Source organism: Onychostoma macrolepis, chromosome 08 (assembly GCF_012432095.1).
Source record: "Onychostoma macrolepis isolate SWU-2019 chromosome 08, ASM1243209v1, whole genome shotgun sequence".
In the NCBI taxonomy this organism is placed as follows: domain Eukaryota; kingdom Metazoa; phylum Chordata; class Actinopteri; order Cypriniformes; family Cyprinidae; genus Onychostoma; species Onychostoma macrolepis.
The window spans coordinates 17,123,224-17,146,007 of record NC_081162.1 but is presented as its reverse complement, the minus strand read 5'-3'; the positions used below and the strand labels follow the sequence as shown (position 1 = coordinate 17,146,007).

General features: G+C 36.1%; 1 protein-coding gene across 4 annotated transcripts in view; it reads right to left on the bottom strand.

Moving 5' to 3' along the window:
* Nucleotides 1-22,784, bottom strand: part of cep104 (centrosomal protein 104) — a 34,436-nt gene that overhangs the window by 9,915 nt on the left and 1,737 nt on the right. For all 4 annotated transcript variants that reach the window (XR_009272428.1, XM_058784253.1, XM_058784252.1 and 1 more), the window contains exons 5-19: nucleotides 22,708-22,770; nucleotides 16,912-16,988; nucleotides 16,645-16,825; nucleotides 16,215-16,370; nucleotides 13,825-14,037; nucleotides 12,195-12,401; nucleotides 11,668-11,835; nucleotides 9,776-9,949; nucleotides 4,903-5,079; nucleotides 2,602-2,802; nucleotides 2,391-2,474; nucleotides 2,085-2,145; nucleotides 754-829; nucleotides 332-440; nucleotides 81-219 (exon numbers count right to left, since the gene is read on the bottom strand). Coding sequence is in view for 3 of the 4 variants with exons in the window: in XM_058784253.1 (XP_058640236.1) it covers nucleotides 81-219; nucleotides 332-440; nucleotides 754-829; nucleotides 2,085-2,145; nucleotides 2,391-2,474; nucleotides 2,602-2,802; nucleotides 4,903-5,079; nucleotides 9,776-9,949; nucleotides 11,668-11,835; nucleotides 12,195-12,401; nucleotides 13,825-14,037; nucleotides 16,215-16,370; nucleotides 16,645-16,825; nucleotides 16,912-16,988; nucleotides 22,708-22,770 (2,086 nt within the window). In the remaining variant the exon portion in view is untranslated. The remainder of the gene's footprint in view (nucleotides 1-80; nucleotides 220-331; nucleotides 441-753; nucleotides 830-2,084; nucleotides 2,146-2,390; nucleotides 2,475-2,601; nucleotides 2,803-4,902; nucleotides 5,080-9,775; nucleotides 9,950-11,667; nucleotides 11,836-12,194; nucleotides 12,402-13,824; nucleotides 14,038-16,214; nucleotides 16,371-16,644; nucleotides 16,826-16,911; nucleotides 16,989-22,707; nucleotides 22,771-22,784) is intronic.

The window sequence follows — 22,784 nt, the reverse complement described above, 5'->3', positions numbered from 1 at the left end:
CTTCGTCTCCACCCTGGACTTCCCGTCTCTTGCTGGATGAGAATAGAATAAAAATACCATGCAACCACACAAAGACTCACGATTGCAAGCAGTGCTTTTAGCATGTTCAGTTAGCTTATCTCGGGTGAGCGCTTCGGAGCAAAGTGGACACTGGGTGAAATCTGCCCTCCGCTCACATTCAGTCAGCAAGTGCTCTGTCACGCTCGCAATCTCCACCACCTAACAAACGCACAAACATGCTTCATTAGCACACTTTGCAAACTGAGATGTAATTTAACCAATATGAATTATTTTGAAATATTGAAATATATGTGTTTGGGTGTGTGTGCACCTGTCTGCACTGAAGGCAGCGCTGCAGCATCGGGCAGTGTTTCCAGTAGTGCAGGTCGAGTCCATCCTCAGTAAACGACTCATCTCTCTCTCCACAGAAAATACACAGACTAGACAAAACAGCACCAGCATCATCTCTGATCTGATCTTTCATTTCTCACTCAACACGCTATTAAGATTTTTTTCCAGCAGTACAAAGAGAAACTCATTAAATGAGAGCCCATTAGCACTGCACATTATGCTATCACTTTCCACATGTCTTGTTGAGATAATATTAGTGCATTTATAACAGCTACACAAGACTTGACTTTGCAGAGCTGGCACTGAATCAGAAACTCATAAATTGAGATTCCACTGATTGGGAGAATTACAAACTGATCAGTTGAGAGAATCAACAAAGAACTGACAAGAAGAAGTCCTTACTTGTCTAAGTAGTTAGCTACAGATGCTTGGCTTCCTTTCGCATCAGCAGGAACAGACTGGTTTACCTTCTTAACACCTGCGGAAACCAAGGGAAACATAATTAACCATCACATTCTGCTCAGACTGAATTTCCTGTTTGAGGTTTGCAATGATGTTCCAGTGTTATTTAGCATTGAACCATCCTGATGATATATATTTTCAAGCTATTAAATGGCCTCTCTTAGTAACCACACAGAAACTGAGGGTTAATATTGATGTGTAGGTTGCACAAACAGGTAAGTTTGTTGAGCTACTGGCAAATTAGATGGTAATTTGAGGAAAGGCAATGTGATACATGCTTTAGAGAGAATCAAGAAAGAATAATGGTCTGGTTCTCACTGTTTTTATCATTTGACTAAAGTGACAAGCGAATACAAAGAAGGTCATACATGCATCTAAATCATATCAGCTAAAAGATATATGAAGATATATGTGGCTATGGCAGGTTCAAAAAATGTGCCATCAGATATTTCGACTGGAAACCCCAAGATATATTTTTGATCCTTTATATTCTTTCAACTCAATAATTTAACATGTTGACAAGTTAAAGGCACAATATGTAATTTTTGCTGCTAGAGGGTGCGTATTCAAAACAAACAAAGAAACAAAGGTGTAGTTTGATGACGCCATGACTGAGTGTGGAATCATGGGAGTTGTCATCTTCATCCCCACAGCCGATGCAATCCGACGGGACTCGGGTAGAAATCATGTTCATGGATGAGCTAATGTATTAAAGATTTATTAACGTCGTAGTATGAAGCAGGGTGAGGCTGAAAGCCGTCGAAGCGAAACGAGGCGTGACACATGGCTCGAAAGCAGCGGAGCTTTCATTATGCCACAGTCAACCACTTATGTGAGGTAAAGCAGCGCTGTTTTATCATACTGGATACATTTGAAAGTTCTGTTATAATGCTGTTATAATGTCTTTGGTGTTTCTTTGGTGTTTCTACAAAACAAAACCGGAAATCGAGGGTGTATGACGTTGTTGGCAGGCGACACAATGACACTATGGACACGGTCCGTGTCACTAGTTAAAATTGCTTATTTCGCTGGATTTAAACATTCTTCAAAACATTTGGGATAATGTAAGTACACAAGTCAGCAAAATATATAACACTGTTCTAGTGGTTTTTGGACATATTACATATTGCACCTTTAAGCCTTAAAACAAAAACATGAGGAACAAAAGTCGGCAGGTCAAAAGACTAGCTTGTGCATGATTTGCAGTGTTTGCTGCAATTATATAGGAACTGACCTTTACTGAGAGTTTGCAAAAAAAAAGCAGCACACACCTGATTTTGTCGACTTCTCGGCTTTTTTCTCAGGTACTTTGGTATTTTCCTTCCCTTTCTCCTAAAAGACATGTTCACATCTTTAATTCATTTATGAATTCATCTATTCACAGAATTGATGATCAAAAGGGTTCAATGTGCTGACAGAGATTCACTCTACAGTCATTTAGTCCAGATGCACATGCAATCCTGCTAAAGAACTTCCAGATACAAAAATGTTAATGCCAGGTATGAAGAATTTTGTGTGAGAGCATTAAAAACAAAACTGAAAAGTTAGATTAGGTCACCTCTGACCACTCAACCTACACTGATCTCCTTTAGCACTGCAAGCTGCTCTTGTAAGCTTCTGATTTCCTCTTTTTCTTTCTCACCATCTTCTTTTTTTGGTTTCTGGAGAAATAAAGTGAGAAAGAGACACTTTAATTTGAATGCAGTATCCCAACATTTGAGCCCACCCATAAACATTCCATGAGCTTCAATCATGAAACAGCTAACATACACTTCAGACCGGTTTTACCTGCGCATCAATGGTGTTTCCATCTATCTTGGCGAGTGAGTCAAAAAGGTTCTTATAGAGGACGTTTTTACGTGTGCTGGTGTCATCAGGTGGCAGAAAATTCAATACTGCTTTTCCATGAAGACGGTACATAGCCTGGACGACTCTCACGGAGAGTTCCCGCACTGAGGCAGCACTGTGCTCCAATCCACCTGCCAGAAACTAACACAACATATATCACACACAAATATATTTCATTATTAATTCATTTAAATATAATCAAGTGATTTTAGAATAGGTACACTTCTGTTAAAGCTTTTGGGTGGGTAAGAGTTTTTGTTTGTTTAAAAGAAATTTTATTCATAAGGATTATTTTATTCATCTAGAATCCTGAAAAAAAGATAAAATAAATGTATCATGGCTTCCACAAAAATATTAAGCAGCTGTTTTTAACTAACATTGATAATAACTCAACATTTATTTTTAGTTACATTCTGTAAAACATTTGCATTATATTCACAGTATTTGCCCCTCACTTTCTCTCTTACGTTCTCCATACACAGATCCCATTCATCTGCTCCCAGGCTCTGGATCTCTCATTTTAATTACAGGAAACCCAATCGCCTCTCTGCTGTGCCCTGAAGCCCATCTCATCTCCCAGGAAACCAGCAGGCAGAAGACATTTAGCAGCCATCCCTGCATGTAACCTACAGCAACCATTTCGTGGGAGATCACCAATGAAAAAGACCAAACTAACAGAAAGACGCAATAAATATTTAAGAGGACATTTAGGGGCTGATTCATTGGTGATAACTACAAAAAAAAAAAAAAAAAACCTGTTCTGTTACTGTTCATGAAGTTGTTCCAAACCTGTATGACTTTTTACCTACACAACACAAGCATACTATTAACCAACATCCGTCAAGCTCCAAAAAAAATAAAAAATAAATAATGTTACGACTCCTCAAATCATACAGGTTTTTAACAACATGAGTGTGTATAAATGATGAAATAATACTAGTTTTTCAGTTAACTAACCCCTTTAATATCCAGTCCATAAATACCAAAACAGAAATCCAATGATATGAAAATTCTGGCCAATACAGATAAGCTGATAATTATTGTAATGTTATGGCCAACAACAATAAATAGTCAATATAAAAATTTAACTATTTAACTAATTAGGCAATAGGCATTAAAGACTAAAAACTAAAATCAATCATTTTATGTTCTACAAGTGAAATTAGGTCATACAAAAACACAATAAAAGTACAATATGAAAAGTGTATATTTATTTTGATATTTATTAAAGATTACATCTAACTGTATTGTCAAATGTTTAGCAATTATATAAATTATATACAAATTTAAAAACTCTCTTAACTTATACGATGCTATTACCCACCCAGCTAAACCATGTGGAGACTTCAGGCTGCCTAGGTGTGGTGACCTAAACCTTCTAAGCTAACACGCAAAACCAGAAGAATCTGTTGTTTTAAAATAACAAAGCACAGCTGGAACACAGACAGAAACCTCACCGTACATTTTGCAGATTCTTGTGAAATTTCACAGTCTCTGTTGCAGTAGTGACAAGTTTGCATTGCAAACATACTTTAAACTGCACAGGTAGCAAAAGAAAAACAAAATAAAAAGAGTCTTCAAATTAGAACCTGAAGGAAATAAGACCCTAAGGAACTGTAATTTTAACAGCTTAACCACTTTATACAACTAACTGCTGGAACAGAGAGAGAGAGAATGATGCAGTGCTTGGATGATTTTCATAAACTATGCCATGGATATGCAACTGGCTGTCAGAACAGCCCTTTTAAGAAACTGATGGTAACAGACATTACGTAGGGTTGACTACACCCTCTCTGTCATACAAAGACCACTTTGTTTCAGTCTAATGAAGCCCTCAAGAATCTTAATGATATTGCGAATAAAATTAACCTTCAGATCCCAACAGAAAGGTTAAATTTGTGATATTTTTGCCTTAAAAACCCAAATATAAAATATTTGTGTGTGGTCTTAGATGCTGAAGCATAGTTTGGGTTTGTGCACACACCCAACTGCAAACATTCACCACCACAGATGGCACCTAATGCCAGTCGGTGTGTGTGGTCTCAGACTAGTTCATAAACATTCATGTATCATGTAGTCAATAAATCTAACCATCCATTTGCATATTTGTAAGCTAATACTTTAAAGCTGTAGCTTAAAAAATCTTCTTTAAACTTCAAGCTTACAGCTTGACTGAGGAGAAAGCCATTGGGTTGACACCCAGTGAGATCATCTCAGAAAGAGTTGAAGTTGGGCCAGTACCCGCATGACGTTGTCGAGGGTGAAGCCAGAGTCCTTGGTGCCCAGCTGTTCTAGAAGCTTCTCCAGCAGTTCCAGTCTGCTCAGCGCCAGTCTAGTGGGTACACTGCTCTGCATGGGCCTCACAAGCTCCACAGGAACCATCTGCAGTGCTCTCACCTCCTTAAATAAAGCCATTTCCTGCCAAAACAAACATGCAAGTCAGCTTTAAACAACAGCATTCAAGTTATAAAACACAAACTTTTTCTTACACACTTATAAATTCTGAAAAATATACTGAAAAACCATATGTACTGTAAATATTTATATATAAAATATATATTTCCGCGATTTTATTGCTGGAGGTCGGTAGGTTGCTGTACATTTGGTAATAAGCGTTTTTACTGCTAGTTGCTCTATTGTTATTAGTGGGCAGCATATTAACTATAGCTACTGAACATCTGACCACAAATGGATAAAGCAAACAAAGAAAGTATGTTATTCCACTTTGACAATAAATCAGCTTTTCTTAATGCTAATTAATAATTAAGCATCATTAATTCTATTATGTAAGAATTAAGGATAACTAATTAATATCTGCATCATAAAAGAGATACTAATGGAGAACTCAAACTTTCCCAAGGCTTCTGACATTTTCTGGATAACTTTATTTTTGGCAAATCACATAGTGTAGGAAAATTACTCACAGTTAATATTACTTAACCTAAAAGGTATTCATTTTTTCACACTTTGTTATGTTGCAGACTTTTATTTAGCTGCTTTAAATTACTTTTTTTCCCCCCACATCAATAAACACTCCATACACCAAAATGACAAAGCAAAAACAGAATTGTCACAATTTCGTAAATTTATTAAAAATAAAAAACTGAAATAAGTATTCATACCCTTAAGTCAGTACTTTTTTGGGTATGATGCGACAAGCTTTGATCATCATCATTTGGCAATTATCTGCCATTCTTCACCTCTCAAGCTCTGTCAGGTTGGATGGGGGCAGGCGCACATTTTCAGGTTTCTCCATAAATATTTGATTGGGTTCAAGCTCAGGCTCTGGCTGGGCCACTCAAGGACATTCACAGAGTTGTCTATAAGCCACTCTTGCTGTGTGCTTGGGGTCATTGTCCTGCTGGAAGGTGAACCGACTGCCCAGTCTGAGGTTCTTAATGCTCTGGACTGGGTTTTCATTAAGGCTATCTCAATTTTTAGTGCACTGAGCTTTCCTTCTACTCTCGACTAGTCCCCCAGTCCCTGCTGCTGAAAAGCAGCCCCATAGCATGAGGCTGCTACCAGCATACTTTACATTTGGGATGATGCTGTACAGGTGATGAGCAGTGCCTGGTTTGCTCTAAACATGATGCTTGGAATTGAGGTACATCAGACCAGAGAATCTGGTTTCTCACAGTCTGAGGGTCATTTAGGTCCTTTTTTTGCAAATGCCAAATAAATAATAAATCATGTGTTTTCATTTGTTTTCACTTAGGAGAGTATTGAGTCCAGATCGGTGGAATGCTGCAGTGATGTTTGTACTTCTGTAGATTTCTCCTATCTCCATGTATTATCATGGAGCTCAACTAGAGTGACCATCAGGTTATTGGTCACCACTCTAACCAAAGCCCTTCGATTGCTCAGTTTGGCCAGGAGGCCAGCTCTAGGAAGAGTCCTGGTTGTTCCAAACTTCTTCCATTAAGGGTAACGGAGAGACTACATGCTTATGTGAACCTTCAATGCAGCAGAATTTTTCTGAATTCTTCCCAAGATGATTGCTTGATGCAATCATGTTTCTGAGCTCTACAGGCAGCTTCTTTGACCGCAGGACTTGGTTTTTGCTCTGATATGCAAATGTTAGACCTTTTATTGAGATTTGTGTGCATTTCCAAATCATACCCATTCAACTGAATATGCCACGGGTTAACTTCACACGAAGTGTAGTAACATCTACAAGCAATATGAATGCTTCTGAGCTAAATTTCAACTGTCCCAGATAAGGGTATGAATACAATGAAATCATTTATTTTTTTATTAAATTTGCTAAGATGTTAAAATACTGTTTTTTGCTTTGCCATGTATGTAGTGTAGATTGATGTGGGGGAAAAAATATACAGCAGTTTAACACAAGGCAGCAACATAACAAAACATGAAAAAAATGAAGGCACTGTATGTGAACTCCACTGTCTTTATTCACATCGGTGATTACATCACTGCTAATTTGCAAAAACGTTTATCAAATAGTCAGGTACACCCAAATACACTGCCAACGGCTGCTGTCACACGTCATGTCAAATAAATCGCCCTTTTAGACACACTAAATCATAGACATTTTTTGAAGACATTAACTGATATTTATGTATTCGCCAAGAAAAACGGCAATGATTGTATGTGTTATTTCTAGAAGAGGATGATATTTTAAGTACATTAATCAATAATGAGTGATTATGATTTAACATAATATTGGGTTGTATGATTTATAATAGGGCTACTCTACAGCATTGATATCAAGAGTACATCATCAAATTATTCATAAAAAGGTGTGGTCTTTGATTTACTTTTTCCACTATCCAGAAGCATGAGTCACAAATGTCTTTATTTATACAGTGCAAAATACAATGAAGTTTTCCCACACAATTCTGACAGACACACAACCTGTCTATCAACAACCAAAACCAACACAAATCAATGTCTGTCAGTCACAGAACACTTTAAAACATAAATTTTCCAGGAACCTGAAACATTCCCATCCTTATCACATAGAGCATGATGACTGTCACAAGATAAAGTACTTCAGCCGTTCTTTCACATGATATTTATCTGAACAAGTTGATCTGTCTGGGTCACATTCTCCAGCTTTTTCAAAGGGGACCTATTATGCAAAAATCACATACAGTGATTGAACACAGTTGTATGGCTGCAGTGTGTGAAAACAACCAGCCTATAATGTTAAAAATCCACCAACTCATTTTTTTATAAAACCAATAAATCATGAACAGTCTCTCCAAACGAGCTGTTTCAGATTCTCCCTCTGTTCACGTCACCGAGGGAAAAAAGTTCCACCCATTTGTTACGCTCTCTGTCCTATTAGCATAAGCACAGCCCTGAGTGAGAAGCTGCAGTCCGCCATTACTGGAGATATATACAATGTCAGCACCAAAGAGGCTTTACAAGTGTTGTGTTTTGGGATGCACTAATGAACATAGGAGTCACCATAATTTCCCCTCATCTGAGCCGAAGACACTGTGGTTAAATTTAATTTTAGAAGGAAATATCCCAGAAAAAATCGGTAACGTCCCCTAAATGTTTAGGAATCAATACCAACGTTTCGTGCGCGAACGTCAGCTCCTGACAAAGTAAGTATCACACGTTTGTTTTCCAAATTGCCTTTCTGAAAGAGCTTCATGGCACTCTGAAAGGCTAATTGCTAAAGCTATCATTCTGCCTGTTTTCACTGATGCTGCTTTCAAGTGCTATCAGAATGATCGTGAATAGAAATGTGGTAGTTAAAAGTTGCATATGAAAGCAATGCAAGTCGATCACTTGAAGTTGTCGAGCTCATAATCAGAAGTGGGACTTAGCCTGAGACCAGCTATGTTATTATTTTTATCCCGCCGTGCTCCTCGTCTGTGTAATTCATAAACACTAATTTATTATGCACAGTATAATCAGATGACTGTCTTTGAAACAGAGTATGTTTTCTGTAAAGATAACAGTCTTGTACTAATAGTGGAATGTTTATTTGCAAAGGCTAGCACTGCTAATGCCAGAGCTTGAGCTCTTGAAGCTCCGCCCTCTTCTCAGGGAGCAACAGCTCATTTGCATTTAAAGCAACATACTCAAAATCAGCGCGTTTGGTATCCTAAAAGTGGCAATTTTAACAAGCTATAAAAATGTATCTGTGGGGTATTCTGAGCTAAAATTTCACATATACGCTATGGGGACATCAGAGAGCTATTTTACATCTTGTAAAAAAGGGGCATAATAGGTCCCCTTTAATAATGTATGCATTTTATATTTCTTACATACAATTTGCTAAAAGATTGTACACTTTGATTGTACCACTGGTTATTAGTATGTATAAAAGAAAGCACATTTACATGCACAGTTACAATGGAGCTACAGCAGGGTCAGCTGTAGTCAGATTAACGTATATACTGAACTATAATCACAATATCTAGGTCTGTAAGTCTGACGTCACAAAAAAAGTATGATACACAAAAATCGGTGAACAATAATGTGTGAACAATAATTTACTACTTTTTTTAAAAAATTGTCAGAAGCACACTGAATTAGCGACAGGGGACTTCTTTCCATTTTAGAGAACACTGAATTGGATAAAAATGTCAGATATGCCCTTGAATATTTTTTATTAGTTTTTAATCAAATTAAATATTAAATGAGTAGCTGTCCCTGCTAAAAGACCATTTTGTCAACTTTCAGGAGTGCCATAGAATGAAGAAGCTCGCATAGCTAATAGGTATGGATGGGAAGCCACAGAACTCTCTTATGGCTCTTTTTAAAGTGTTTTGTGGCCAGACCTGTTTATGAAATTAAATTCTATCAGACAAAATTTGGCAGAATGAAATGAGGAAATCTGATAGCAGGTTTACAGTAAAAGATGAGATCTCTATTCATGTTAACAGGAAACCACAAGTATTTGACAATTCCAGTTAACAATGAAGCTCACTTCCAAAGGCCAACACCAGTATATATAATGCTGTCAGATAGTCATTCAGTCATCTATGAAGATTCTCAGCAAGTCAGGTCATCATAGCATTCTAAGACTATTTTTTTCTAGTCAACAGGACATGTTTTTCTGTTGACTAAAATAGCTGCAGGAGTCGCTTCATTGCAGATGTATATAGATAAAGTATTTCAAAAGTCTGCTGACCTGTATGAAGGTAATAGCTTGTGTTCTCAGTCTCGGGGTTGATTCTCCGGTCCTGGAGAGCAGATTATTCCAAGTCTGTTCCACACAGTGACTGATCTCAGATTTGCCCAGCTGATGGTTGGGAATAAACTCACTCAGAATCATTCGAAGCAAATTCAGAGATGCAAGAAACACCTAAAATACAAAACAAATAGAGATAGTTGTTACTTTACACACTAAAATTCATATGCAGAATTTATATTCAGAGTTTCTATGGTGCTTATAAACAACAACTTCATGTAAGAATCGGTCTCTGTGTGTACCCATTATAACTGACCAAGAATTGAATATTACATTTTGAAATGTATTCATTAACATGGCATGTCTATTTTACAACAATCTGGAACCATTTTTCCTCAGAATTTCGGTTTTAAGGTGCAATTACACACAGAAGCCATGTAAGAAACCGCCTAAGACCTTTACAGCAACACATGGTGCAAAGTAACGCCAACAGGTCAGCTAAAGCACATAGTTAAATGCTGTGCTGTGTTAGTTTAGCTAAATAACCGTGGGGAGAGGGTCACTGGAATGTGTCCAGCAGTGGGCACATTGTTCAGGCTCTCAGTACAACCATTTAAAACAGTTTAGAATGAAACTCTGAAAGGCCACGACTTTTACTGTGAGTGATTTATTTAAGGACTGACAGCACAATAAAAAAAACAAAAAACAGCTGTCATGTCACAACCACAAACATCAATGTACTTTGAGAATGCCAGAGGGCTAGAGAGCGATCCATTTACATGCAAAAAAACAGCTAAACGTTCATTAATAAACATTAAACTTGTAAAAGTCTAATTGAAAAGGTCAGTGCAAAAATTATATGAACAAAAAACTACTTTTAAAACAGCCTCACATACAAAATGTACTTTATGCAACACTCACTAATTATTTATTTTTAATTTAATAAAAAATGTAATATTTAAACATTTATCTGTTTTGTTCATGAACATTTATAACAAACAGTTACAGACTGTGTTCCTCAAATTTTCGTTTGGGTTGATTAATGTCAAGAATATTTCATACATGTCACTGCAGGGAGTATGCAGGGAGTAAACACTGTATGCTAAATTTATCAACTAGGAAATAGGTTTTAAATATTTTCTTTAGTAGATGGTTTGTATGTCTTTCATTTTAATCAATCGCTTCCCGTTCAATTGACTTCCTTATATCAAAAAGGGTCTGACTGTCAGTTTTACATTTCAATTTAAACAATTTAATATTACAGTTCCCAGTAAAGTTACTCTCTAAAACCAATTCATTCTCTAATTTAGTGATTTTGAGTTCTAATTTGGTTAATAGAAATGATGATAGTTTGTAACATCAGTCTACAAGAATTATTAGTTTTTCACGTGTGTGAAAGTTCTACAATAAAAAAAGGCAGTTGATGTCTCTATTAAAAAAAAGAAATTGGCTTTTTAAACTGTAAGGAACTCTCATTTCTACAGCCTGCTCCTGTTCATTTTTCAACAGTTTGTCCGTCTCCTCCCCCTCATACCCGCTCTTAGCAGAAAATCGGTTCTATCACAGTTTCCCTCAAACCTGAGGCTAAGTTCACCCTTGGGATAGATAAGCCAAGCTTTACAGTACATTTGTTGCTGTATCACTTCTACAGATAATCCACAATACTAGACAGAACACAACACCTGCTAAACAGTCACAACTATCAGTCATGCTGATGGTGCCTCTCTGTCTTTAGCCTGAAACCAAACTGAAAAGATGGGAACATGAGAGAAATTAGAAAGAGAGGGTGAGAGTAAGAAATAGAGTAAGAGAGGCCAAGAAACATAAGAAGGGGGTGATAAAATCAGAGAAAAAGACTTGGCAAAATAAAAATAGAGTGGGAGTTCTCGTACAGATGACACTTTATCTGTGAGAGCTTTCTTGCAGAGGAACACAGCTGCTCTCGTCATGCTCCGCAGTTCTGCTTTTGGGGTTCCAGGTGGAACCTCCATCAGTTTCTTGTAGACTGCCAGCAAAGCATCCTCCCTGTAGGACCACGTCTTGGAATAGGCCCCTGCCACCTTAGAGAGACAGACCGAGAAAGAGAAAGTGAGGATCACATTCCAGAAACGGCACACAAACAGAAAACACCAGCTGACCATTTGACCTTTGCCATGTAGAGTTTGCCCAGTGCTGTGAGACAGTAAACAACAGTTATAGATGGACATTACAGCGAACTGTTAAATACTTAAAGGGATAATTCACCCAGAAACATCAATTCTGCAAATCTTTAACTTAACTTCATGTTATTCCAAACCAATTAGACTTTTTCAAACTTTTATCAAACTTGCGAATCAGATCAGTAATAATAATTTAGGCCTGGTTTGTAAAAACTAAATAAAATCAAACAACTGGAGGCTGTAAATGTTGGGTGTCTCACCAGATTGTCTCCATAGATGTCGATGGGCAGACTGGCCTCTCTCTGAGCTTTCTCTGTGAGCGGTTCTGGTTGTCCCGAAGCCCCAGGGCTACGTGGGGTGGTTGTATCTGTCATAGGGGGCATCTCATCAAGCTCACTGATTGGCTGATCACTCGACCTCTTTCTAAGTGTTGGTAAAGGCCTCTCGTCATAAGGAAGGGAACTGATCTGTGAAAACACACACACATACTCATGATGATTCCATGACTCCAAACATTTTTAAAGAATTCAGATATACCGTGTTTATAACAGTGTTTCATACAGAATTAAATGCCAAGAATAACTAATACGTGAACATCATTTTTGCACTTTCTGTCACATGGAGAAATATAAATACTTTACTGTTGAGGGTTTATTTTATACTGGAACTTTTCATCCTATAATTTTCAATCACTAACTGTGTTCTCATCTTACATGTTACTTCAATGCTGATTAACAGAATGACCTGCAGAAAAACAAAAATGAAAGGTCCACTATGAAAAGTCTAAGTCATCTGACACAGTCACATAACCCCTTGATAATTATATTCTTAAATATACCCACTCAAAAAAAATTATACATTTTTTAGGATTCTTAGATGCATAGAAAGTTCACAACAAAAGCATTTATTTGAAAAGGAAGTCTTCTGTATTAATGTCTTTACTGCCACTTTTCTTAACAAAACAATTAGTTGCTTTCAAAATATATATATATGTGTGTGTGTGTGTGTGTGTGTGTGTATATATTAGTGCTGTCAAACGATTAATCGCATCCAAAATAAACGTTTTTGTTTACATAATATGTGTGCTGTGTGTATTTATTACCTATATATATATATATATATATATATATATATATATATATATATATATATATATATATATATATATATATATATATATAAATACACACACATGCATGTATATATTTCAGAAAAATATGCTGTTTATATATTAAATATATTTATTTATTTATAATATAAATTCTATGAATATAAATATAGACATGTAAATACATGTAAATATTTTCAAAATATATACTACATGTGTGTGTATTTATATATACATAATAAATATACACAGAACAAACACATATTATGCAAACAAAACTTATTTTGTGTGCGATTAACATGATTAATCGCTTGACAGCACTAATACATATATATATATATATATATATATATACACTGACCTCATTTTAATTTGAAAAATATCTTCCAGAAGTGTGTAAACATTTCGACCTCTGGCATGGTTTAGGGCAGAACTACGTTAGTAGCACAAAAATTACACACTTCACCATTAAACCCTTTAATTAAATCTCGAAACATAAAACTCTAAGGCTAATGCAAATCCCTGACAAGCATGTTAAGCCACACACGTTACGATAATAAATATACAAAGAGCCTTGTGTAAGTGAAGAATGAGCTACATTGGTGGAAAAGAACAGAAGCAGCGTTTCATCAAGGCAGACTGAGGATTACAGCAGAAAGTACCCTTAAAACTAGCATTTGTAATAAGATATATTAATGATCAAGAAAAAAAGTGGACACAAGTAACACATTAGAACAATAACATTATACACTGCTGTTTATTCTGTGTACATCAAGACTTACATCGAGCTTGGGGACGTGAGGAGGAGTGAGGGGTGTTGGGGTGACTGTATGTTTGGGGCTAGCAGCTTTTGAAGTGTCCTGCTCATCTGTCTCCTTCACATGTTGCCTCTGTCTTCTCTTCCTGGGTGAGTCTGCTGGATGAGGGGTGTCTTTCTGTGTCCCAACACGTGGAGAGGGAAAATCAGAGATGGAAAGCTCAGAAGTTCTGTGGATCTGAAACAAGTTTCACACATTTTTAATTATTCACATTTGAATAAAAGTTCATAAAAGCTATTTTTTAAAATTAAAATAAGTCTGAAATGAATAAAAGGCTAAAAAGTGTTGAGAACTTTGAACTATTATTTTTCAGACACTGATTGTATGAAAAAAAGCTATTACACACTACAGATAAAGGTTTGTCAGAATACTGGCTCGGTCAAGCGCTCTATGACTGTCCGAGTCATTTATTGACTGCTGTATAAATATGTCTCTTTGCTTCGGACGAGTAAGAAGCAAGCACCTGATCTCAGGAGAACCAGCACAATCACCATTCAGCTGGGAAAATGCCATATCAGAGTACTAATCTCTCTGGAGCTGGAGGCCCTCACAACACAAGAGATGCATTATTCATGCATTCATTGCAGGAGAGGAAATTTAGAGAGACACACAGGAATATGGATGGATGAAAGTCATTAACTGACTTGTAAGAAGTGCAATGGATGGATGGACACCTTTAATGTTTAATGTATTTTCAAGTCTCACCAAGGCTCAATTGATTTAAAACACACAGTAAAACAGTAATATTATGAAATATTATTTCAATTTATTATACCTGTTTTCTGTTTTAATATATTTTAAAAAATATAATGTAATTCTGTGGTGGCAAAGGATTTCAGCAGCCATTACTCAAGTCTTCAGTGTCACATGATCCTGCAGATATCATTCTAATATGCTGATTTTGTGCTTAAGAAACATTAATTATTATCAACTTAATATTTTTGTGATAACCATGATACTTTTTAAAAGGATTCTTTGATTAATAGAATGCTAAATTTTTTTTGTAACATTGCAAATGCCTTTACTGTCACTTTTGATCAATTTAACCCTTAAAGACCTAGAACATTTTTGGGGCACCTGACACGCCTGTATTTTTCTGTACTTTTCTTTGTTTTTTCAGACCTATTCTATCAGTCAGCATTAAGTGCCATATATCATTATAAACAGGAGAACTTAAAGTTTCAGTCTAGCTAATTTAAAGTCCCAATTTACCCTTTGTTTTCTCTAAGAATTAACGAATTTCCAGAATTTTAAGAAAAACGCAAGCAATAATTGGGTGTTTTTTTTTTTACTGTGTACTCAAACAGAAACTCCTGAAGTTTGGATTTTTTTCTTTAAAAAGTTGTATCTGTATGTTTTACACTTCCAAATAAAATTTTGTCTATATATATAACATTCCCCAAGCAAGTTATAGCCATTTATTACAATATTGTTATAGGCACTTTTCAGTGAAAAACAGGTCTATTTACTTTACTAACAATATAGATGTAACCAAAAAAACATTTAGGGAGTAAAGAAAATGGAAACCGTCATATGGAAACTGTACAAAATACAGTAAAAAATACTTTTTTTACAGAAAAAATATATTTTAAATCCGAGTACGAACAACAAACACAAACAGTTGTGAAAAAATTGTCTTGTGCAACAAAAATACAAGCAGTGCAAATGATTCACAAACTACACACAAAATGGGTGAGAAATATATAGAGTGCAATAGAAAAAAAATAGTACAAGTGATCTTTATGAACTATATAAGTATTATTTGCATAATAAAACAGCCAAATGGATCGATCCGCTGGCTACACTCTGCGTCAGAATTGATTTTACCGGGACATCGCCTCACGACGCGAATACCTAAATTCCAGTGCTTTATCCGATATGTACCACTTTTTCATTCTTGCTTTTGGTTTATTTTATGCCAAAGCGCTCTGTCCTGTGTTTTTCTGGGCTTTTTCAGAGAGTGCTCTCATGCAAATGTGTTATGTTGTGTTTGTTTTCATGCACACATGACACCAAATTCCCATACAAACACGCTAAAGGATGGTTAAAAAGACCAAAACCTATGCTTATTGGTTGAATATGTGACAGTTTGAACCAATCTGGGCACAGGGGTGGGACTTAGCGTCAACAATCGTTCCTGTTTGGCTCAGAGGGATGAAATGCATTGGTACGGAGCCTCTTAATATCCAACTGAGAATCTCTGCTTTACGACACTTTTTAAAGCATTCAGATAGGATTAGCGGTACAAAAGTTATTAAACATTTAAGAAATAGTTATTTTAATGCATCCTTAATTAATAAAAGTTATTGACCTCCAAATTTTGAACAGTAGTGTACATGTGGATGGATGTTTACCTGACTGATGTCCAGCAGGTCATGGAGCTCCAGCTGCTGGTAGACTGTGAGCCTGTAAGCTTCCATTTGTTCCTTTTTCTGCTTGGCTGTGTCATAGTCCTCTCGTTCTATGGCACTGTGTTTCTCCATATCATACCGGCCCAAACGCTCGCCCACCTAAAAAGAAAAAGAGAAAATTGGAAAAAAAGAAACGAGAGGTTGTTAAACACTTATCTGAGGTATAAAAAAAGAAGACAACTGTAATTTGCTTAGTAATTACTGTCAGGCTATAATTAACAGGTAACTAAAGAAATGCTATAGCTCTATTGGAATACACCTGGATGCATTTCAACCCCCTCAATTCCAGCTTCACCTCTTCAGTGTGTAAAATTATTATTAAACTACATGTGCAAACAAATGTGTGTCAGACAAAGAAGGCAAATCTAATAACCTTTTGCAGGTCTGCAATAGCTTGTTTGAGTTTTTTGGCCAGATCAAATCTTTCCTCCCGAACCATGTCCTGTTTTTTCTGGTCCAGCAGCCGAATGATATGGGCCACCTCAGGGTCCTGATACATGTCAAATGCCAAGTCATCGAGCGGCGAGATAGAATCACATTTATAACTTGAGAGCCTGCAAGATAACAAGAGTAAACACAAGAGAAAGGCAGAAGACTGCATGCACAAATTTAATGTAATGCAATATAACTTTTTTTTTACCCGGTGTATGTGCCATCCAAAGCTGAGCTGTATTGGCTGTTGTTTAGATATTGATCAATCAGCTGATCTCTGCTTAGCTGGGACAAAAACAAGAAATTGGCTAAATGTTATTACAAAAAAAAAAAAAAAATACACTATCATTAAAAAGTTTGAAAATAATGAATGCTTTTAGTATTAAATTTATTATTAAATAAGTGCTTTTTATTTGAACTCTCTATTCATCAAAAAATCCTCAAAAAATGTATAATGGTTTCCACAAAAAAAATATGTGTTTTTGACATTGATAATAATAGAAAATGTTTCTTAAGCACTAAATCAGCATATTAGAATGATTTCTGAAGGATCATTTCACAGTGATGATGCTGAAAATTCGATTATGCCATCAAATAAATAAATAACTTATTTATTTAAGAGTCATTTTAAATTGTAATAACATTCACAATTACTAAAGTGTTTTTAAAAAAAAATTAAAAATAAAATGCAGCCTGGGTGAGCAAAGAAACTTCTTTCAAAAACATTAAAAAAAGCTAACTGACCTCAAACTTTTGAACAGAAGTGTACATAATATACTTATACATTTAAATTCTGAATTTAATAGCCAAAAAACAACATCCTTTGAATCAAATGTCTTCCGGCTATTAATATCTTTCCAACAAACAAAGGTTAAAAATCTTGATTTCTGCCTGTGAACCAAAACTTATCACTAGAGTCCTGGATAACACAAAGAGACTCCAGCCTGGACAGAGAGAGAGGGATTAGAGATTAACAATGCAGAGATTGTTAGCAAGGTGGGAGAGGACGAGAGAGAGAGGAAGCCGTGGAAGAAAAAAAAAGGGGGGGAGACAAGGTGAGCGTAAGAGGAGAAAGAGAGCATGAGAAAGAAAGAAGGGGGTAGAGGGATAAAGCGAATAGGAGATAGGGGAGGGCTGAAAGTCACGGTGATATGGATATATTGATGAGTGATCTGATCTGAAGCTCTGCTGTGCTTATGGAGCTCAGACTCGCATTACACAGATCCACATACCAACACTGAGCACAAACCATTAAAACAGCTCAAGAACCACAACATGCATATACACAAAAATGCTAGTCAGACTACTGAAATTAGTAATTAATATTTATGTGATTACAGTGACATACAGGATCGTGCATTAGGTGCGCATTGTGTCCGTCATTTGATGCGCAAATGAACTGTGTATGTGCGCTCTTGGTGCTCAATGATCACTATAACATCATATTTCTGCTTTAATACAGCTCAGTATATTCACGTAGTTGAATACAGCGAGTGCTTTATAACGGATGCTCGCGTGTTTTGGAGAAGTTTGTGAGGATCAGTGGTGTTCATGTACATATGGGCATCAAACGCTCCAAACAGCTTGTTCTTACAGAGGAACTATTCACTGATGGCGTCGAGTCGCCTTAAGATCGCTGAGTTCAGAATATACATACTTTTACATACTTTTATGTTGTATAGAATATCAGCGACATGTTTGCAAAAAAAGAACATGGAATGTTTAAATCTATCTTGAATTTGCTTTGTTTAAAAAAAAAACGTACATGAAAATACAAAGGTTTTAGTGAATAGAAATGTTTGTGTCACGTGTTTGAGTTCCTGTTAGGGGTGTGCCCTAATAATATCTCTATATTTTCTGGGATTTTATCGATAACGATAATTAGACGATATTTTGCGGTATGTTATTGTGCTGGTACCTTAAGAACTACCGTGGACAGCTGACTCCTATAGTTTTTGATATTCTTCATATTCTGTGTGGTGGTCAGTTCACACTGATAGAAATTAATCTTTTCCAATAAGTTTAAACAGATTTTTACATTTTATGGGCATTTTTACCTTTATAAAGCGATTTTTTCTAAAAGTGTCCATTATCTTTTGAGTCAAATTCTTGTATTTAATCAGTGAATTAGAATAATAAGACTTTTGAGCTGTTACCAAGCAAATTAAATCAGTATCAACAAAATTCATCTTTGCAATGCAGAGAAAACACAGAAGCTGCATCTGAAGTGGCATTTAGATGCATTTACACACTGTTTAATGCAAGACATGAATGCATTTAACCTGCAATTAAAAATGCATAAATCATGTTTTGATATATTAAACACAAAAAGTTAAATATCGATATTTGGAAATTATTTAAATAATAAAAGATACTTTGAATGTGAAATTAAAATCGCCAGTAGGTGGCAGCATGTCACTGTTAATAAGAGAGTCATCGCGATTGAACCGAATCATTCAAACGGTTGATTCATTCAGGAACGAAACGCCGTCATGCTGCGCAGAGACGCAAAAAAGTGCTGTGGCTGTGTTTGGAGTGATTTTTGTTGTCGAAATAAAGCAAAAACAGGAAATACGGTGTCTAAAACGTAAGTCTCCTAATTAACCTCTTGTTTATTGAACTGTTGTAAAAAATCAATATCACATTTGTAATCATGGTCATTTTTGGAGCGTTATTTTTCGTTATTCTTCATGTGAAATTGATTAACTAGACTATATAAAGTAGTGGTACAAAATAGTCTATATACATTTTCTGCCCCCCATGTCTTTAATATTGTGTTCATTCTAAATGTAGTGAAAGTGCAGTGAAAGAACACACTCTACGCACGCGCACTAGTCTAGACTTCACGAAATCAATGCGTGCTCTTTGTAGGTGTGTTTTGAATGGTTTTCTTTATAAGCCTTCAGTTTCTAGCGTTTCTTTGTCTCGGATTTATGTTGTTTTCAATGGTCCACGTATGTTGATGTTTATTAAAGGATCTCTTTGTTTATTCCAGCCTCGTGCGTCTTCACTACAACCACGACCGCGTGACCTTTTGGGCTTGCAGTATTGATTTGGAGAGGAGGGGGTCTTGGAGTTAAAAAGGTTGAGAACCACTGCTTTAGGTAAATGCAAGCACGGTAGGGATGTGCCGAACGAGGCTTTTGAAGCAGTGAGGCTTTTACAACATACTGCGTTGATGCTTCGAAGCTTTTGACACAGTGCTCTACTCCGCCATCTGGTGGTCAATAAAAATTCCTACAACAACTGTATCATTTAGATGTTTTGTTCATTGGGATGTCATTGTAAAGTTTAACTGTCTATTTAATAAGCATGTGTCATTAGCAAGGCGGCATGTGTGTGTGCAGCGATAGAGTTTCCAAAATTTATTGTATTTTGCGCAATACAAGAGCTGATAAAATGTAAAAACTGTAACTTGAATGCAATGTAAGTCGCTTTGGATAAAAGCGTCTGCTAAATGCATAAATATAAATACAATGACAAAGACTTTATGTTCTTCATTTTTACTTGCATCAAACTTGTCTTTTCACCTTCTAAATAGAATGTTTAATACGGCAATAAATTAGGCCTACGTCATTTGTCATTGCACCATTTTTGTCTTCCTTACAAAAGAACACAAACATGCTCATTACAATTATTGCACAAATCACTAATTATTTAAATAATAGTTATTTTGCTTTACATCCAATGCAGTTTGGCTTCAGTGCAAACTATTCAACAGAGATGGCAAATTGCTACTTCACTGAAAAAGTCAAGTCTCTATTGGATAAAGGAGGAGTCGTCAGGGCTGTGTTTCTTGATCTCAGGAAGACCTTTGACACTGTAAACCAGGGGTCTCCAACCCTGCTCCTGGAGAGCTACCATCCTGAAGATTTCAGCTCCAACCCCAATCAAACACACCTGAACCAGCTAATCAAGGTGTTCAGGGCTACTTGATAATTACAGAGAGATGTGTTGCAGCAAGGTTGGAACTGAAGTCTGCAGGATGGCAGCTCTCCAGAAGCAGGGTTGGAGATCCCTGCTGTAAACCATAGAATTCTTATTTCTAAATTATTAAGTTTTAATTTCTCTCCACAAACTTTAAGATGGATTGAATCATACTTGTCAGGTCGCACACAGTATGTTAATATACAGAATTATGAGTCAGCTCCCCCAAGTATATCCACTGGTGTTCCACAAGGATCTATTCTGGGCCCTTTACTTTTTACGTTGTACATCAATGATCTTCCATCCGTCTGTCCTAACACTAACATTCAAATGTATGCAGATGACACTGTCATTTATATACACGGAAGTAGTGTGTCACAAGTTGCAAATGAACTTACAGAAGCCATGGTTCATGTTACAGCTTGGCAAGAACAATGCTGCTTACAGTTAAACATCTCTAAAACAGTGTGTATGTTCATTACCAAAACTAGGAGTTTAAGTGTAGTGCCAGATGTATTTGTATCAGGGGAAAGATTACAAGTTGTATCTGAATATAAGTACCTCGGTGTTCTGATTGATTCCAAACTTTCATTTAAGGCGCAGGTTAAAAAGGTCTGTAACCGGGTCAGATTTAGTTTATCAGATTTTAGATTTATTTGTGATTATATGTCATCGGAGGCCGCTTTGATGTATATGCATTCCAAGATTATTTCTCATATTACTTACTGTTTAACTACTTGGTCGCAAGCTAGTATTACTACTCTGAAACCATTAGAGTCTTTGTATAAACAATCACTAAAAACTCTTGATAAGAAATCAGTTCAGTTTCATCATTGTTCAATATTAAAAAAATACAATTTGCTAAGCTGGGATAACTTGATCAAATATGTACATATTTGTCTGCTGTTTAAGTCTATGCATAGCCTGACTTCACCACTAAAACAGTTTGTGAATATTAGAACAACTGCGCACCGATCTACAAGGGGTGGGGAAAGAGGGGACTGTATTATTCCTCTCAAAAGAAGTAAATTAAGTCAGTCTGTATTTTCAGTCAAAGCTGCAAGGGAATGGAACTCCATCCCATCAACAATTAGAAGATTACATACTTTTGGTTCTTTTCAGTCTTATCTTAAAAATGGTTACTGACAACTCAGCACTGTCAACATTAGTATTGTATTCTTGACAATAGACTTCCTTGTGCTAATTGCTCTTGGCTATGTTGCCTTCTCCTGTTGCCATCTCTCTCTCTCTCTCTCTCTCTCTCCTTTCCCTCATATGTTTACTTTGTTTTAGATAATTTACTTATATTTTGTATTTTAGTAGCGATTTTGTTTGTGTGTGAATTTATGTTTCTGTAAAAAAATGTTTTTTCTTTTTTTTTACTTTTCTCTTTCTCTATATGATGTGTATATGTGTGATGCTCTGTCTTTGTTTTTAGGGTGACCTTTTAACATTCTGTCAAGGGTCTACAGATGAAAAATAGCCTTTTGGGCTAATTCTGGCACATTGTTTATTAGTACAGTGATGTTTATTAATGTGCATTGCCCCTGTAAATAAATAAATAAAAAATGTTCCACTCTTGCCTGTTTTAGGGTTAAAGCACCAAGGGGTACTTCAAGTAAATTATTTCGGTTAATTTAAGACAACAGATTAATTTAAATGTAAATAAAATGTGAGTAAATTATGATTTAATTATATTGAAATTCTACTTCCACAAATTAAAATCAACATCCTGCTTTTAGCATTGATCCAAATGCGGGAGCAGCACTACAATTCCAAAAGTATTCTTGATTCCGTTCTGAATGATTAACCACACTGCTCCAACTGCTTAGCCAAACATTGAGGAATCATTCCCAACATGCTTCCCAAAATCATGCATGTTAAATTTGTTTATTTATGCAAAAATAAAAAAATTATCTTAAAATCATTGCAGGAAAAGTTGAACATTCCCGGCTGATACATCAATCTCTCTGCTTTGAGTTTGATCTAAACCTGATACAGAAACATGCTTAACAGAAATCCATCACCATCTAGAGGATGTGAAGAGAACACATCCATAAACTGAACATTTACTTACTGCTGTCCCAATGTCATTTCCATCCACAGGGTCACCCAAAATATTTAGGGCCACCAATGCAACCTAGAATTTAGGAA